Here is a 12,701-nt window from a genome sequence, read left to right as displayed (position 1 = left end):
AATCAAAAATGATCATCATGAGTTAAGTCAGAATTTGAGGCAGGATTGTGGAAATAAAAAGACAGAATCTGTACTTTCTGAAGAAGGTGAGAAGAGCACATCTTCCACTCCCTCATCAATATTTTACAGTGGGACCATAGAGAGCATCCTGAGCAGCTGCTTCAGTTTCTGGTCAGGGAACTGTCCCATCTCGGATCACAAGACCCATCAGTGGATAATGAGGAGAGCTGAGAAGATTATCAGAATCTCTCTACCCTCCGTCACAAACATTTACACCACACGCTGCAGCCACAAAGATGACAGCATCGTAGATGTTTGCATAAAGACTGGGTCATTCAGTTTTACCTTGGAAAGATTTCCCCCAGAAAAGCTGAACCTGAGCAGAGAAACATTTAATTCCCAAGGTCAGCTACAGTAATATTACAGTATATGAAAATCACAGCCACCAAGATTCAGCACGCTCGCAGTGAAACAACAAAACTACAATTCTTTAGCAGTCCGTCAGTGCACAGTGCGCCATATGGCTTAAGATTAGCCACCTGGAAACGGGACACGATTAGCCAGCTGACAGCATATATACATGTAAAAAGATCTGGCTAAAATAGACAAAATATATAATCAGTTTCTTGCTATTCAAAATATGTAAAAGGCCACAAACATTGTATGAAACAACCTCAACATCTGTATGGAAAATAGCTACTTTCTGTGGAGCAGACTATTCTGGTCTTTTGGGGAAGGCCTTGTCTTGTCTCTCACAATGAACAAAGGTGCCATGGCAAATCAAAACAACAACCTCTTTATTTGTTAAAATAATGAGAAGAAAAAGTCTGAGACAAAAGAAACATCATTCATTTTAAAATCTCACTTTTGCCATATTACTGAATATGATGAGATTTGAGATGAGATATGATATAGATATTATAAAAATCCAACTGATTAGATTGAAATGTAATTTTTGTTGTTAAAAGTTATAAGAACATGTTTATTTATTTATTTATTCATTTATTACATTCATAGTGTGACCGCTGGGTGGCAGCAGTGCGCTAACCGGAACTAATACACAGTGGGATGACTCTTCTACACACGAAGAAGAGCGGCAGCGCCGGAAGCGGAACTCTCTATCGTGGCATTTTGAAACATGGCGGAGAACAGTGTTTACACTGGCCGAATTAGATGGTCTAATGATATGGAAGATTTACTTGTAGACTGGTGGCAACAGTATGAATGTTTGTACAACGTATCGTCGGATACGTATCACAATAAAGCCGTGAAAGAGAGGTGCTGGGTGGAAATAGCCGCTGCCCTGGACCTACCCGGTACGTGATAAACAAACTACTGTGTGCTCTGCTGTGTTTTTATGCAAGCCGTGACTTTATTCCTCGGCTGTTGTGGAACAATGGCCCTGAACTAAATGGCGGAAATGTTACATATGTGACATATCATCATTTGTCACTTGCTGACAGTAGCGCTGATTTGTTTGCTGGCAGTGGAGGAGGTGAAGGTGAGGGCAGCCACTCTGCGAACTCAGTACTCCAGACTGCTGAAGCCGCTCCGCACCGGCAGGAAGAATAACGCCCTGACACCGAGGCAGAGGAGGATCCTGAGGTCCCTGAAGTTCCTGAAAAAACACGTCGTCCCCCGTTCCAATGAGAGAGTAGGTCCTAACAGATATACATATACAGTATAGTCCCTGAAAGTGTGTTACGATTGTTGTGAGTCAGAGGGTCACAAGTGACAAGAGAGTGCAAGGATCCTTGACAATTAATGAGTGCAAATACATTCACTTTTCCAATTAGTTTTTTGTTTTGTTTTTTCATTTTGTGCAGGACTGTTATACACTCAAAAAAAAGTCACCACCAAAAAAAAAAAAAGGTCACATCTTATCTGATATTTTGTTTGGACCGTCTTTAACTTTGATTACAGCACACATTCTCTGGGGCATTGTTTCGATAAGCTTCTGCAATGTCAGCAGATTTATTTCCATCCAGTGTTGCATTCATTTTTCACCAAGATCTTGTATTGTTGATAAGAGAGTCTGACCACTGTGCAAAGCCTTCTACAGCACATCCCAAAGATTCTCAATGGGGTTAAGGTCTGGACTCTGTGGTGGCCAATCCATGTGTGAAAATGATGTCTCATGCTCCCTGAACCACTCTTTCACAATTTGAGCCCCATGAATCCTGGGAATTGTCATCTTGGAATATGCCCGTGTCATCAGGGAAGAAAAAAATCCATTGATGGAATAACCTGGTCATTCAGTATATTCAGGTAGTCAGCTGACCTCATTCTTTGGACACATAATGTTGCTGAACCTAGACATGAGCAACTGCAGCAACCCCAGATCATAGCACTGCCCCCACAGGCTTGTACAGTAGGCACTAGGCATGATGGGTGCATCACTTCATCTGCTTCTCTTCTTACCCTGATGCCCCCATCACTCTAGAACAGGGTAAATCTGGACTCATCAGACCACATGACCTTCTTCCATTGCTCCAGAGTCCAATCTTTATGCTCCCTAGCATATATTTTAAATAATTTTAAATAATGCGTTGGACAGTTCTTAACCCAGTTTTAGTAGTTTCTTCAATCTCCTTTCGATGTTTCCTCTGCTTGATGCATGCCAATGATTTGACCCTTCTCAAACAGACTAACATCTTTTCCACGACCACAGGATGTGTCTTTAGACATGGTTGTTTAAGAAATGAGAAGCTACTCATTGCATCAGTTGGGGTTAAATAACTTGTTGCCAGCTGAAAGATAATCACCCATGCAGTAATTATCCAATAGGAGGCTCCTACCTATTAGCTTAGTTAAATCCAGGTAGTTTTTTTTTTTTTTGGCCAGACAGTGTATTTGAATATGCATTCATTTTCGCGAGTGTACCTAATGAACTGGCAAGTCAATCAAGTCATATATCAAGATTAAATCGTTAAAAGATGTGTCTTTCCTGTCCATCGCAGAATAAGGCACACATGGTTTGATTGGCCCAGCAGATAGCTGAGCATATTCCGTTCACAACAGAGTAAATCCAGACCAACTGTCCATTGTGAAAATTTAGTTTGTGTTGGCTTCTTGGCTTTAAGGAAAAAAGCAGTAATGTCATGTTTTTTTCTGTGATTCGCCTTATTGAGTATTTAAAAACATACCTGGTACATTTGAGACATTCTCTAGTCACTCTGGCTGTTTTCCAGTCACTTAAATTATTCAACATCCCCACTGTAAATAAATCTAACCTACATAATCTGCGTTACAGCTCAACCAATCATCAAAAGACATGCTGGCGACACAGCATGACAGTGATGACAGCGAGCCAGAGACCACAGCCTGTTTCCTGGACCTCGACTCCAGCAGGTCCCGCTCACCTGCCGAGAAGTTTCCCGTTGTTCGGACCCCCTGGACCGTGGGAAAGGAAAACAAGCTTTTAGAACTGTGGCAAGAGCATGAATGTTTGTACAGCCTGTCAGACAAATGTCACGACAAGTTGGAGAGGGAAAAGAGATGGGCTGAAATCGCTGCTGCTTTGGAACTTCCAGGTGAGCATGTGTGTGTGTGTGGTGGAATAAAATGTTTGACATGAATTACTGATAATGTGTAAGGCTGGAATTAATGATTTTGAAAATGCCTATTGGCCCCACTTCCATACATACATCCCTAATTTTGTCTGGTTCTGTAGCCTATATATACTGTAGGAAGGGGAGTGAGATGTGTTCATAGCGCACACTACAACATTGAGGTGTCAAAATTAAACTATACAGCAAAAAAAGACAAGAAGCTAAAAGTATCTCACAATCACAAAATACTACAGGAAACCTAAAAGTAGAATATACACCAATCAGGCATAACATTATGACCACCATCCCAATATTGTGTAGGTCTCCCTTGTGCCTCCAAAACAGTTGTGACTCATCAGTGAATGGACATGGGCCTTCTGAGGGTGTCCTGTGGTGTCTGGCAACAGAATGTTGTTAGTGGGGGCCTTTGGGTCCTATGGGTTGAGGGGAGGGGCCTCTGTGGATCATCCCACAGATACTTGATCAGTTTGGGATCTAGTGAATTTGGAGGCCAGCCAGGTCAACACCTTGTGCTGTTCTTCATGTTCCAAAACCATTTTTGGGTGTGTGTCTGTGTCAGGCTGCATCGTACTGGGGATGGCTGCTGCCATCAAGGAGTGTCATTGCTATGGGGTGGGGGTGCCTGGTCTGGTCTCGGTGGGTGGTGGTTTTAACCGTCATAGTTGAGGACAAGTTTTATTCATTCCCCTTATGAGCTTCTGATATTGTAAATTCAGCTCCACTAACTAAGAGCAGGGTGCCAGCTAGTCAAGCCAGTGCCCAGTTACTGTGGGAAGTTGAGTTGAACCTTCACATGAGCCATAAATAAGACCTGGAACTGTTTAAACAACCAACCTGTAACAAATCACAACTTTTGCTGTGGAGTTCAGGTAACCAAGTCTACTTGCCGCTATTTGTTGCTAGGCGTGATGACAGTTGTTAGCTAATAGGAAACTGATCGTGACAACACTTTGAAGAACTATCTGACCAAATAAACACAGATGTGAAGAATTAAATCATTAAACTTCAATCAGCTTGTATATAGAACAAAGCAAATCTTTGTGACATTGAGCCTAAACAGAACTTTTGTTTGTTTACAAGAACGCTTCTCAGGGCCCCTTTAATCCAAGAAATATGAGCAGCTATAATGTGAGGGTAATTTCTTTGAATTCTTCATAAAACCAGCTAAGTGTTCTCTGTTTACTGTGGCTTCCAGTGGAGGATGTAAAGATGAGGGCCACCTCGCTGCGAACCCAGTATTCCAGACTGGTGAAACCACGAGAGTCTGGGAGAAATATGAAACCAATGACAGCGAGGCAGAAGAGGATCATCACATCCTGTGAATTCCTCAAAAAACACATCACACACCGCCCCTCTGAAATCAGTGTGAGTGTTACTGATGACTAGTGCGTGTATATGTCTACGGTTTAAAAGGTGTGCTCTCCTTATGTGTGATTTCCGTGGTCTGTGTTGCAGCCCGATCAGTCAATAAAAGAGGAGCTGAGGGAAGTGCAGGACAGCAGCGACGGTGATCCAGAGGATGCAGAACTGCCCCAAGACCTTGACGTCGGGATGTCGCCCTCTCCCACAGAGAGCTCCTCTGTTTCACCGCCTCCTCCTCGGCTCGCCCAAAAACGGCCCCGAAGCAAAAACGGCGACGACACAGAGAGACAGAAAGTCGCCTTGCTGCAGCACATGTTAGACGTTATTCAGGAGACGAGCAGAGAACCGCAGAGAGACTGCGAGGACTCATTTGGTGTCACCGTGGCAATGGAACTGAAAAGGATACGAGACCTCACGCTGAGGAACAGAGTCAAAAGACAAATAATGACTATCCTCTATGATGCTCTTGACTCTGAGCAGGTGACAGAACCAGTCTCATACCCAAGAGAAGAGTCCCACTCCATAACTGTAGTCATACCTTAACCTCTGACCGGTAGCGCTTAACAAAGACTGATTTATCACATTTTAGCACTTAGACATGTTATGTTGGTGTATTTAAAATTGAACAGAAGTTTAACGATCTCCTCTTTGAATAATTATTTGTGTTAGACATGTTCAGTTCAGTTCAGTTTAGCTTACCTGGTCAACTGTAAGCTGCAGAAAGTTCTCAAAGCAATAAAATAGTTCTGCTCTTTCATCTTTGACATTAATTTATTGATAATGGAAATGTGTCTTACTTTATTATTAACTTTATTATCTGTTAACTGTATTTTATCTCAGTTCAATTCTCCATGAAGACAGCCCCATAAACTCACCTCTTGCATTCTCTTGTATACAGTAGAGGTGGTAAACTTGGTTCATGTTGTGGACCCAGGTTAGTCCGAGTAACTCACTAAAGTGATCTGGTTCACTTCAGTTACAATACAAAATATGTCATATGTGAGTGTGAAATGGTTGTCTCTCTCTCTGTGTTAGCCCTGCGACAGACTGGAGACCTGTCCAGGGTGTACCCCGCCTCTCGCCCGCCCGATGACAGCTGGGATAGTTACAGAAGATGAATGAATGAATGAATATTTTATTATTAAGTTTCAATTCAGGTAACACTGTATTTTGGCTCTGAGGACTTGCTGAATTATTGTTGCTTATGAATATAGATCAACTAACCAGAAGTCTGTGAACTTCTCAAAGTTTGGCACAAATCAGAGGCGTGTTCTTTGTTATATTTCTTAGTAGATCACACTTAACCGTGACACTAACTTAACAATCAAGGACCTGCTATTCATGCAGCCTGACACAGACACACACACAAAAACACTTTAGGAACAACTCAAAAAACATGAAGAACAGCACAAGGTGTTGACCTGGCCTCCAAATTCACTAGATCCCAAACTGATCAAGTATCTGTGGGATGATCCACAGAGGCCCCTCCCCTCAACCCATAGGACCCAAAGGCCCCCACTAACAACATTCTGTTGCTAGACACCACAGGACACCCCCAGAAGGCCCATGTCCGTTCTCTGATGAGTTACAACTGTTTTGGATTTTGGAGGCACAATATTTGGACGATGGTTATAATGTTATGCCTGATCAGTGTACACACGTACACGGGCTGAGAGGTTAACAAGACACGGGTGAAGCTAATGAGAGTGGAAGACACAAGGAGAAACCAATCATACAAGTTACAATGTCTTTCACTTAGAGTCTCAATTTATGACTACTAAAATATATAAAAAATACTACTATTTAGGACGAAGCAGCACACGTGCCTCTTGATTTGATTAGCTTTGTTATTGCAATGTAAGGCCAAAATCTGTAGGGGGAGCCAGAGCCTCTTGCTAAACAACTTTTTAGCTTTTACAGCTGTTGAACTGGAGGAACATTGTCAGTGTAGTGTTGTATAGTGTTTATCTTTATGCTGTCTCTATGCTCTATGCGTGTAAAGTTTTACATGTGATACATAACAACTACAGATGTGAAGTGATGTGATTATTCCTCCTCACAGTATACAGTCTGTCAGTTTACACATGATTAGACATGCAGGAAGTGCTGTTATCAGGGAATACTGAATTATGTTAGGATCTGACAATGGTTTGATCACTGCATGCTGGGTTTCTCAAATGACCTTATTGTAGTATGCAGTATTTGTTAAAGAATGAGTCTTCTAAAATTTCTGTATCCTCTCCCTCCCTAATATTTTGTATCTCTCCATATTGAAGCCAAAACAGCCCGAGTTTTCTGCGCTTCAATCCTTGTGATACTGAACCCAAAGCTGCTCCCAATGACAGGCAAGCACTGTACATGGCAGCTTCCACCATTGGTGTGTGTGTAAATGGGTCAATGAGATACACTGTAAAGTCTTTGAGTACTGTTAAGGTAGAAAACACTGTTGGAGTGCAGACCATTTACAATTACTGTGGCAAAAGATGAAACAGGAATGGTTAATTTTTCTGAAGTTTTGTGTTGATTTAAATCCAAACTGTTTCTCTTGAGATTTACAGGTTTGTTTTGTCCAACCAACAGTCCAAACATCAGCATTATTGAAATAAATTACAAACTAAAAAATAAGATCAAGTAAGTTACAAAAAAAAATACAAAAACATCAAGTGCATTTTGTGATATAAAACTAAACCTTGTGTTCTGAACATGTAATGATGAACATGAACCAATAATATTTTCATTTCATTTCATACTGTGGAGATAGTTGCTGGATTGTCATCAGACTAATATGTGCTTTTCAAAGATGGATGGATAGACTCATTAGTAAAGAAAACAGAGGAAATAGTTATATGATATTTTATATCATTCTTTTATTGATTCAGTTCATTTAGTAAAGTTGGTGTTATTTTAGATAAAGGATAACATGGGCCTTATTTATATTTCAATTAACTCATTTATTAGTTAAATTGGGTTCAGCTAATTTCAGTTAAAACCACTGAAAATAAATTAACATTGGTTGATTTATTTTAGTTCAGTTAAGATGAGTTAAGGTGTTTCAGTGGAGTTTCTGAGAGTATTATCTGGAAATGCTGAGAAACAAAAGCAGAAAGTCAGAGAGTGCACAACTGGACGATACACAACTTTAAAAATACTCACAATAACCCCAAAGCAAAAATCCTGGGAGTATTTTCTGGAAATCCTGAAAAACAAAAGCAGAAAGTCTGAGAGTGCACAACAGAATTTCACAAATACTAACAGTAACCACATACTTAGAAACTCTGAGCTGAGCAGTATAACTGTGATCACAGTCCTAATGACATAACAAAGGCTTTACTGAACTTCTCTACATTCTATATGCAAATGAGAGAACGCAGCTGATCTCTACCACGTGACATGAACGACTTTGATTTGGTTATTATTAATACCTAATTACTAATAATCATGCGTGAAGTTTTAATCACTTATAATGAAGCCATGTTGGACATGATCAATCCTTATTTTCAAGCAAAACGTGTTTCACCCAAACGACAGATTCAACTTTTGTTCTTTGAGTTAATTAGGTCCTAGTTTTTTTCTCAATAGCTTATTTAGTGAAGCTTTATCTGAGCATTTTCTTTCTGTGCAACGTTCAGGCTGTTACTGAGAGAGATGTAGTTTTCTCCATTACATTTATTAAAAATATATTGTTGGTGTTAACATAGTTACTTTGCAGTAAGAAGATGCAAATAAAATTTGCGACAGCATACCAACATCAAACTGTTATCCTTTTACACTATGGTTTTTCTTTTGCTAAAATCAACAACAGTACAGAGGTGGGAAGACTGTAAGATTTGTAAGACATGCAAGATTTATGTTGATGTTGCTTGGGTAAAGTATACACCAATAAATCTGACATTTTAAAGGTTACCGCAGCTAACAATGTTGAGCATTGCCACTATGCATCCATTTTCCTTTCCCCGAGTGATTTATTTACAATTTAATCTGTAAAAATTACCCTCACAATATGTCTTACTAATGCTAGTTTGTTAGCAACAAGGTAACTAGCTTTCACTGCTGCATCACTGACCTCTTGACTACGGATAAAAACAGACTGCTGTTTCCTCAGACCCGCTAACAATTCATTTACCCTCTCTCTTCTCAGTTGTCCTTGCATTGTGTTGTATTTTTCAATATTATATTCTTTCAGAGCTGAAACTTGCTGCATACAGGTTTGCCATTCACCTCCACGAATAAATAGGAACTGGTCCATTTTTCTTGGAAAACTCAACACTCTGTGCCCACTTTTCTCCTTTTTGACAATGACAGTGCCACAGAGAGTAATTTTGCATACTATTCAACAGACTCCCCTCTGGCAGACGGCTGCGATCCATCGAGTGCAGGACCACTCGCATGGCGAACAGTTTTTTTCCATCCGCAGTGCGTCTGCTGAACAATGCCAAGCCCCCCCCCCCCCCATGAACACATCAAACCCACTACCATCCCACAGTAAATGCTCTGGTGGAATATACATATATATACTGTGTATATATTTTTGTATTTTGTTGTATTTTTATGTTTATATATCTGAGAGCAAGTTTCTATATTTATTCTATAATATAGTTTCTATATTTTATTTTATTTTATTTTAGGCGTAACAACACCAAAGCAAATTCCTTGTATGTACGATCATGCTTGGCAATAAAGTCTATTCTGATTCTGATTCTGATTTAACAGCAAAAGAGCGAGTAGACTAAATCTGCCAATTGCCATTTATGGCACCAGATTGCACGTTGCTGCTGTTAGAGAATAATTTCACTTGCCTATAGCTAGTTTGTGTAGTTAATAGTCAATCCATCTGTGTCATATTGACTTTCTGTTTGATTACTGCTGGGGTCAGTTATCTGCCCTATTTTCTCTTTGAGGAACATGCCAAGGCCATAGTCCCTCTTTGGTATCTTCAATCTCACTCTCTGGCTGTCTACAGACACAGCTGTAGAGTTAGATGATAACGCCCTCCGTCACTGGATGACACTTTGTATTTCCCAGCTGGTGTGAATCCTTATCTTCATGTTTATGTACTATAGCCAATTGGATGTTAGCACATCTCCCCTTTGCTGCCTCGGCCCACCTTTCTAGTATAAGAATCTGAGCTTTACTGTTTGACCCTTAGAATTGAGGTGGACTCATGCACTTATGCTGTGATGACGAATCTTCTGTTCTCCTCGATGGAGCCTACTCCTCGATCGAGCCTAAATAAACTCCTTCAGCATAAGACATACAGGACTCTGGTACTTCTTCTTCTTCTTCATCGGCATCACCACAAATTCCTCCCCAACAGCTGCCATCTGCTGTTTATTTATCATTCAAATGGTACCAGAACATTAAAAGCAGGACTAACAGACTGCTCAACAGTTTTTCTCCCACAAGCTGTTAAACTGGTGAACTGCTGATTCCGGGCAGGCCACCATGCACCTTGCACTTTGCACTTTATTTATTTTAGCTTAAGTTGTTAGCATTTTAACTCAGTCTTTTAACTTATTTGAACTGAGTCTTTTACTTATTTTGCAAAGTCTGCACAAAATAAAGCCTGAACTTGAAATTGTCAAGTGAGAAAGGCTTCATAGGTAATAAAATTGAACACATCAAATTATTAATATTTTTTTCATTCCATTTGATTTAAGTTTGCATTAAAGTGCCTCATAATTTCCTTGATATTTACATTTTCTTGCCTTCATCTTCTCACGGGACCTGAAGTAGACCTCCCACATAGACACTGCACAGAAGGCGGCCCAGCAGAGGTTGTACTTCTTGCGTCAGCTCTGGAAGTTCAGCCTGCCTCAGGAGCTGCTGATCATTTTCTACACTGCAATAATCCAGTCTGTCCTGACCACGTCCATCACGGTCTGGTTCGGATCTGCCACCTGACATGATAGGGACAGACTGCAGAGAACAATCAGGTCTGCATAGAAGATCATTGCTACTGACCTTCCCTCCATCCAGGACCTGTACCGGTCCAGGGTCAGGAAGCAGGCCGGTAAGATCTCCAGACCCCTCACACCCCGGACACAATCTGTTTAGACTCCTCCCCTCAGGCCGGCGTTATAGAGCACTGTATGCCAAAACCACCTGCCACAAAGATGATTCTTCCTCCGGGCTGTCGCTCTGATGAACTCTGAGCAGTCACAGAGTATAAACACATTCTCATGAACAACAACAATCATCATCATCATCAATAACTCTGCATTAATTGTATATTCACTTTACAAACTCCTGGATCGTTGTATATATCTGCTCTTATCCTTTATTTTACATGTCGTCCATGTTTAAGAACACTCAGTAGTGAAGAGCATAGGTGGACTGCCTGCTATTTAAAGAGCAAATAGATGTGGTCGCAGGATGATTGCAGGGTGACATCAAAGGCAAAATAAGTGTAGTCACGATGGTTGTAGGGTGACATCAAACGCAAAGTAAATGTAGTCATGATGGTTGTAGGGTGACATCAAAGGCAAAGTAAATGTAGTCATGATGGTTGTAGGGTGACATCAAAGGCAAAGTAAATGTAGTCATGATGGTTGTAGGGTGACATCAAAGGCAAAGTAAATGTAGTCATGATGGTTGTAGGGTGACATCAAAGGCAAAGTCAGTGTAGTCATGATGGTTGTAGGGTGACATCAAAGGCAAAGTAAGTGTAGACACATGATGGTTATAGGGTGACATCAAAGGCAAAGTAAATGTAGTCATGATGGTTGTAGGGTGACATCAAAGGCAAAATAAGTGTAGTCATGATAGTTGTAGAGTGACATCAAAGGCAAAATAAGTGTAGTCATGATAGTTGTAGAGTAACATCAAAGTCAAAGTAAGTGTAGTCATGATGGTTGTAGGGTGACATCAAATGATGATCTCATACTGCAGTTTTCTTTAAAGAAGACTACCTACATGTTAACTTCCATTCAACAACTGAGAACTACCAGTTAGCAGCGTTACTATGTCTTCGTGTAGTAACGCTGCTAACTGGTACAGCTTGTAAGATGTACCAGTTAGCAGACCAGTTAGGAGAAAACGGGCTAAATCTGTTAGCCTACTGTTCCACAGTAGCACAAACGCAAACAGAAAACTTACTATAAATGACGACACCACTGCAGCTAAACACCAGTCTGTTAACATATATGCTAACATACAGATACACTGAAACACAGCATTAGCATGCTAACTCAGCCCCGTGGTTAGCTCATAGCAAATAAATACATTTTGTTTATATTTTAAAAGTTCATTGGTACAGATTTCATTTAAGATTTAATTAACTGCACTTCATAAGAGAATGTGTTCATTGTTAATAAAGAATTGCAAGCTTTGAGAATAAGAATAAGAATAATAAGAATAAGAAAACCTTTATTTGTCCCACAATGGGGAAATTGCAGTTTGCAACAGCATTCAGAAATGACAGAGATAGAATAGATAATTGATATATTGAACAGACTGGTGTTATTCCACCATAAGGTGTTGTAATATTGCACATATTAGGAGTGTTCGTTGTGGAGCCTAACAGCAGCAGGAAGGAAAGACCTTCTGTATCTTTCCTTCACACATCGAGGATGAAGCAGTCTATCACTGAAGCCGCTCCTCAGTTCCGTCAGGTCACCGTGCAGGGTGACCTGACTAATTGCTTTCTTGATCAACCCTTTACTAAAAAAATATAACATACGACTGCTGCGGGCGCCCTGCCCCACAGGAGTCGGGTCTGTGGTGGTCATAGCCCCGAGGGGCCTTGGTGGGCGTCCCTTATTTTTATTT

The 12,701-nt window shown here is 40.6% G+C and overlaps 1 protein-coding gene across 1 annotated transcript; it reads left to right on the top strand.

The window, feature by feature from the left end:
• The first annotated feature begins 1,104 nt into the window (after positions 1 to 1,104).
• On the top strand, positions 1,105 to 5,825 carry LOC311503992 (uncharacterized protein). The gene is made up of 5 exons (XM_084566933.1): positions 1,105 to 1,316; positions 1,488 to 1,654; positions 3,254 to 3,533; positions 4,768 to 4,937; positions 5,028 to 5,825. Exons 1-5 carry the CDS (start codon positions 1,139 to 1,141, stop codon positions 5,475 to 5,477), a joined length of 1,245 nt encoding a protein of 414 aa, XP_084423059.1. The 5' UTR covers positions 1,105 to 1,138; the 3' UTR covers positions 5,478 to 5,825.
• Positions 5,826 to 12,701: the final 6,876 nt, after the last annotated feature.

The sequence above is a fragment of the Chelon labrosus genome (genome assembly GCF_963514085.1).
Source record: "Chelon labrosus genome assembly, chromosome: 19".
Taxonomy (NCBI): domain Eukaryota; kingdom Metazoa; phylum Chordata; class Actinopteri; order Mugiliformes; family Mugilidae; genus Chelon; species Chelon labrosus.
Note: the sequence above shows the minus strand (reverse complement) of the source record. Positions and strands in the feature narration are given on the sequence as shown.

Coding starts and splice junctions, on each gene's coding strand:
- LOC311503992 (XM_084566933.1), top strand. CDS start 1,139: ATGGCGGAGAACAGTGTTTACACTGGCCGAATTAGATGGTCTAATGAT. Junction 1,317..1,487: donor CGCTGCCCTGGACCTACCCG/GTACGTGATAAA, acceptor GTTTGCTGGCAG/TGGAGGAGGTGAAGGTGAGG. Junction 3,534..4,767: donor TGCTGCTTTGGAACTTCCAG/GTGAGCATGTGT, acceptor TGTGGCTTCCAG/TGGAGGATGTAAAGATGAGG.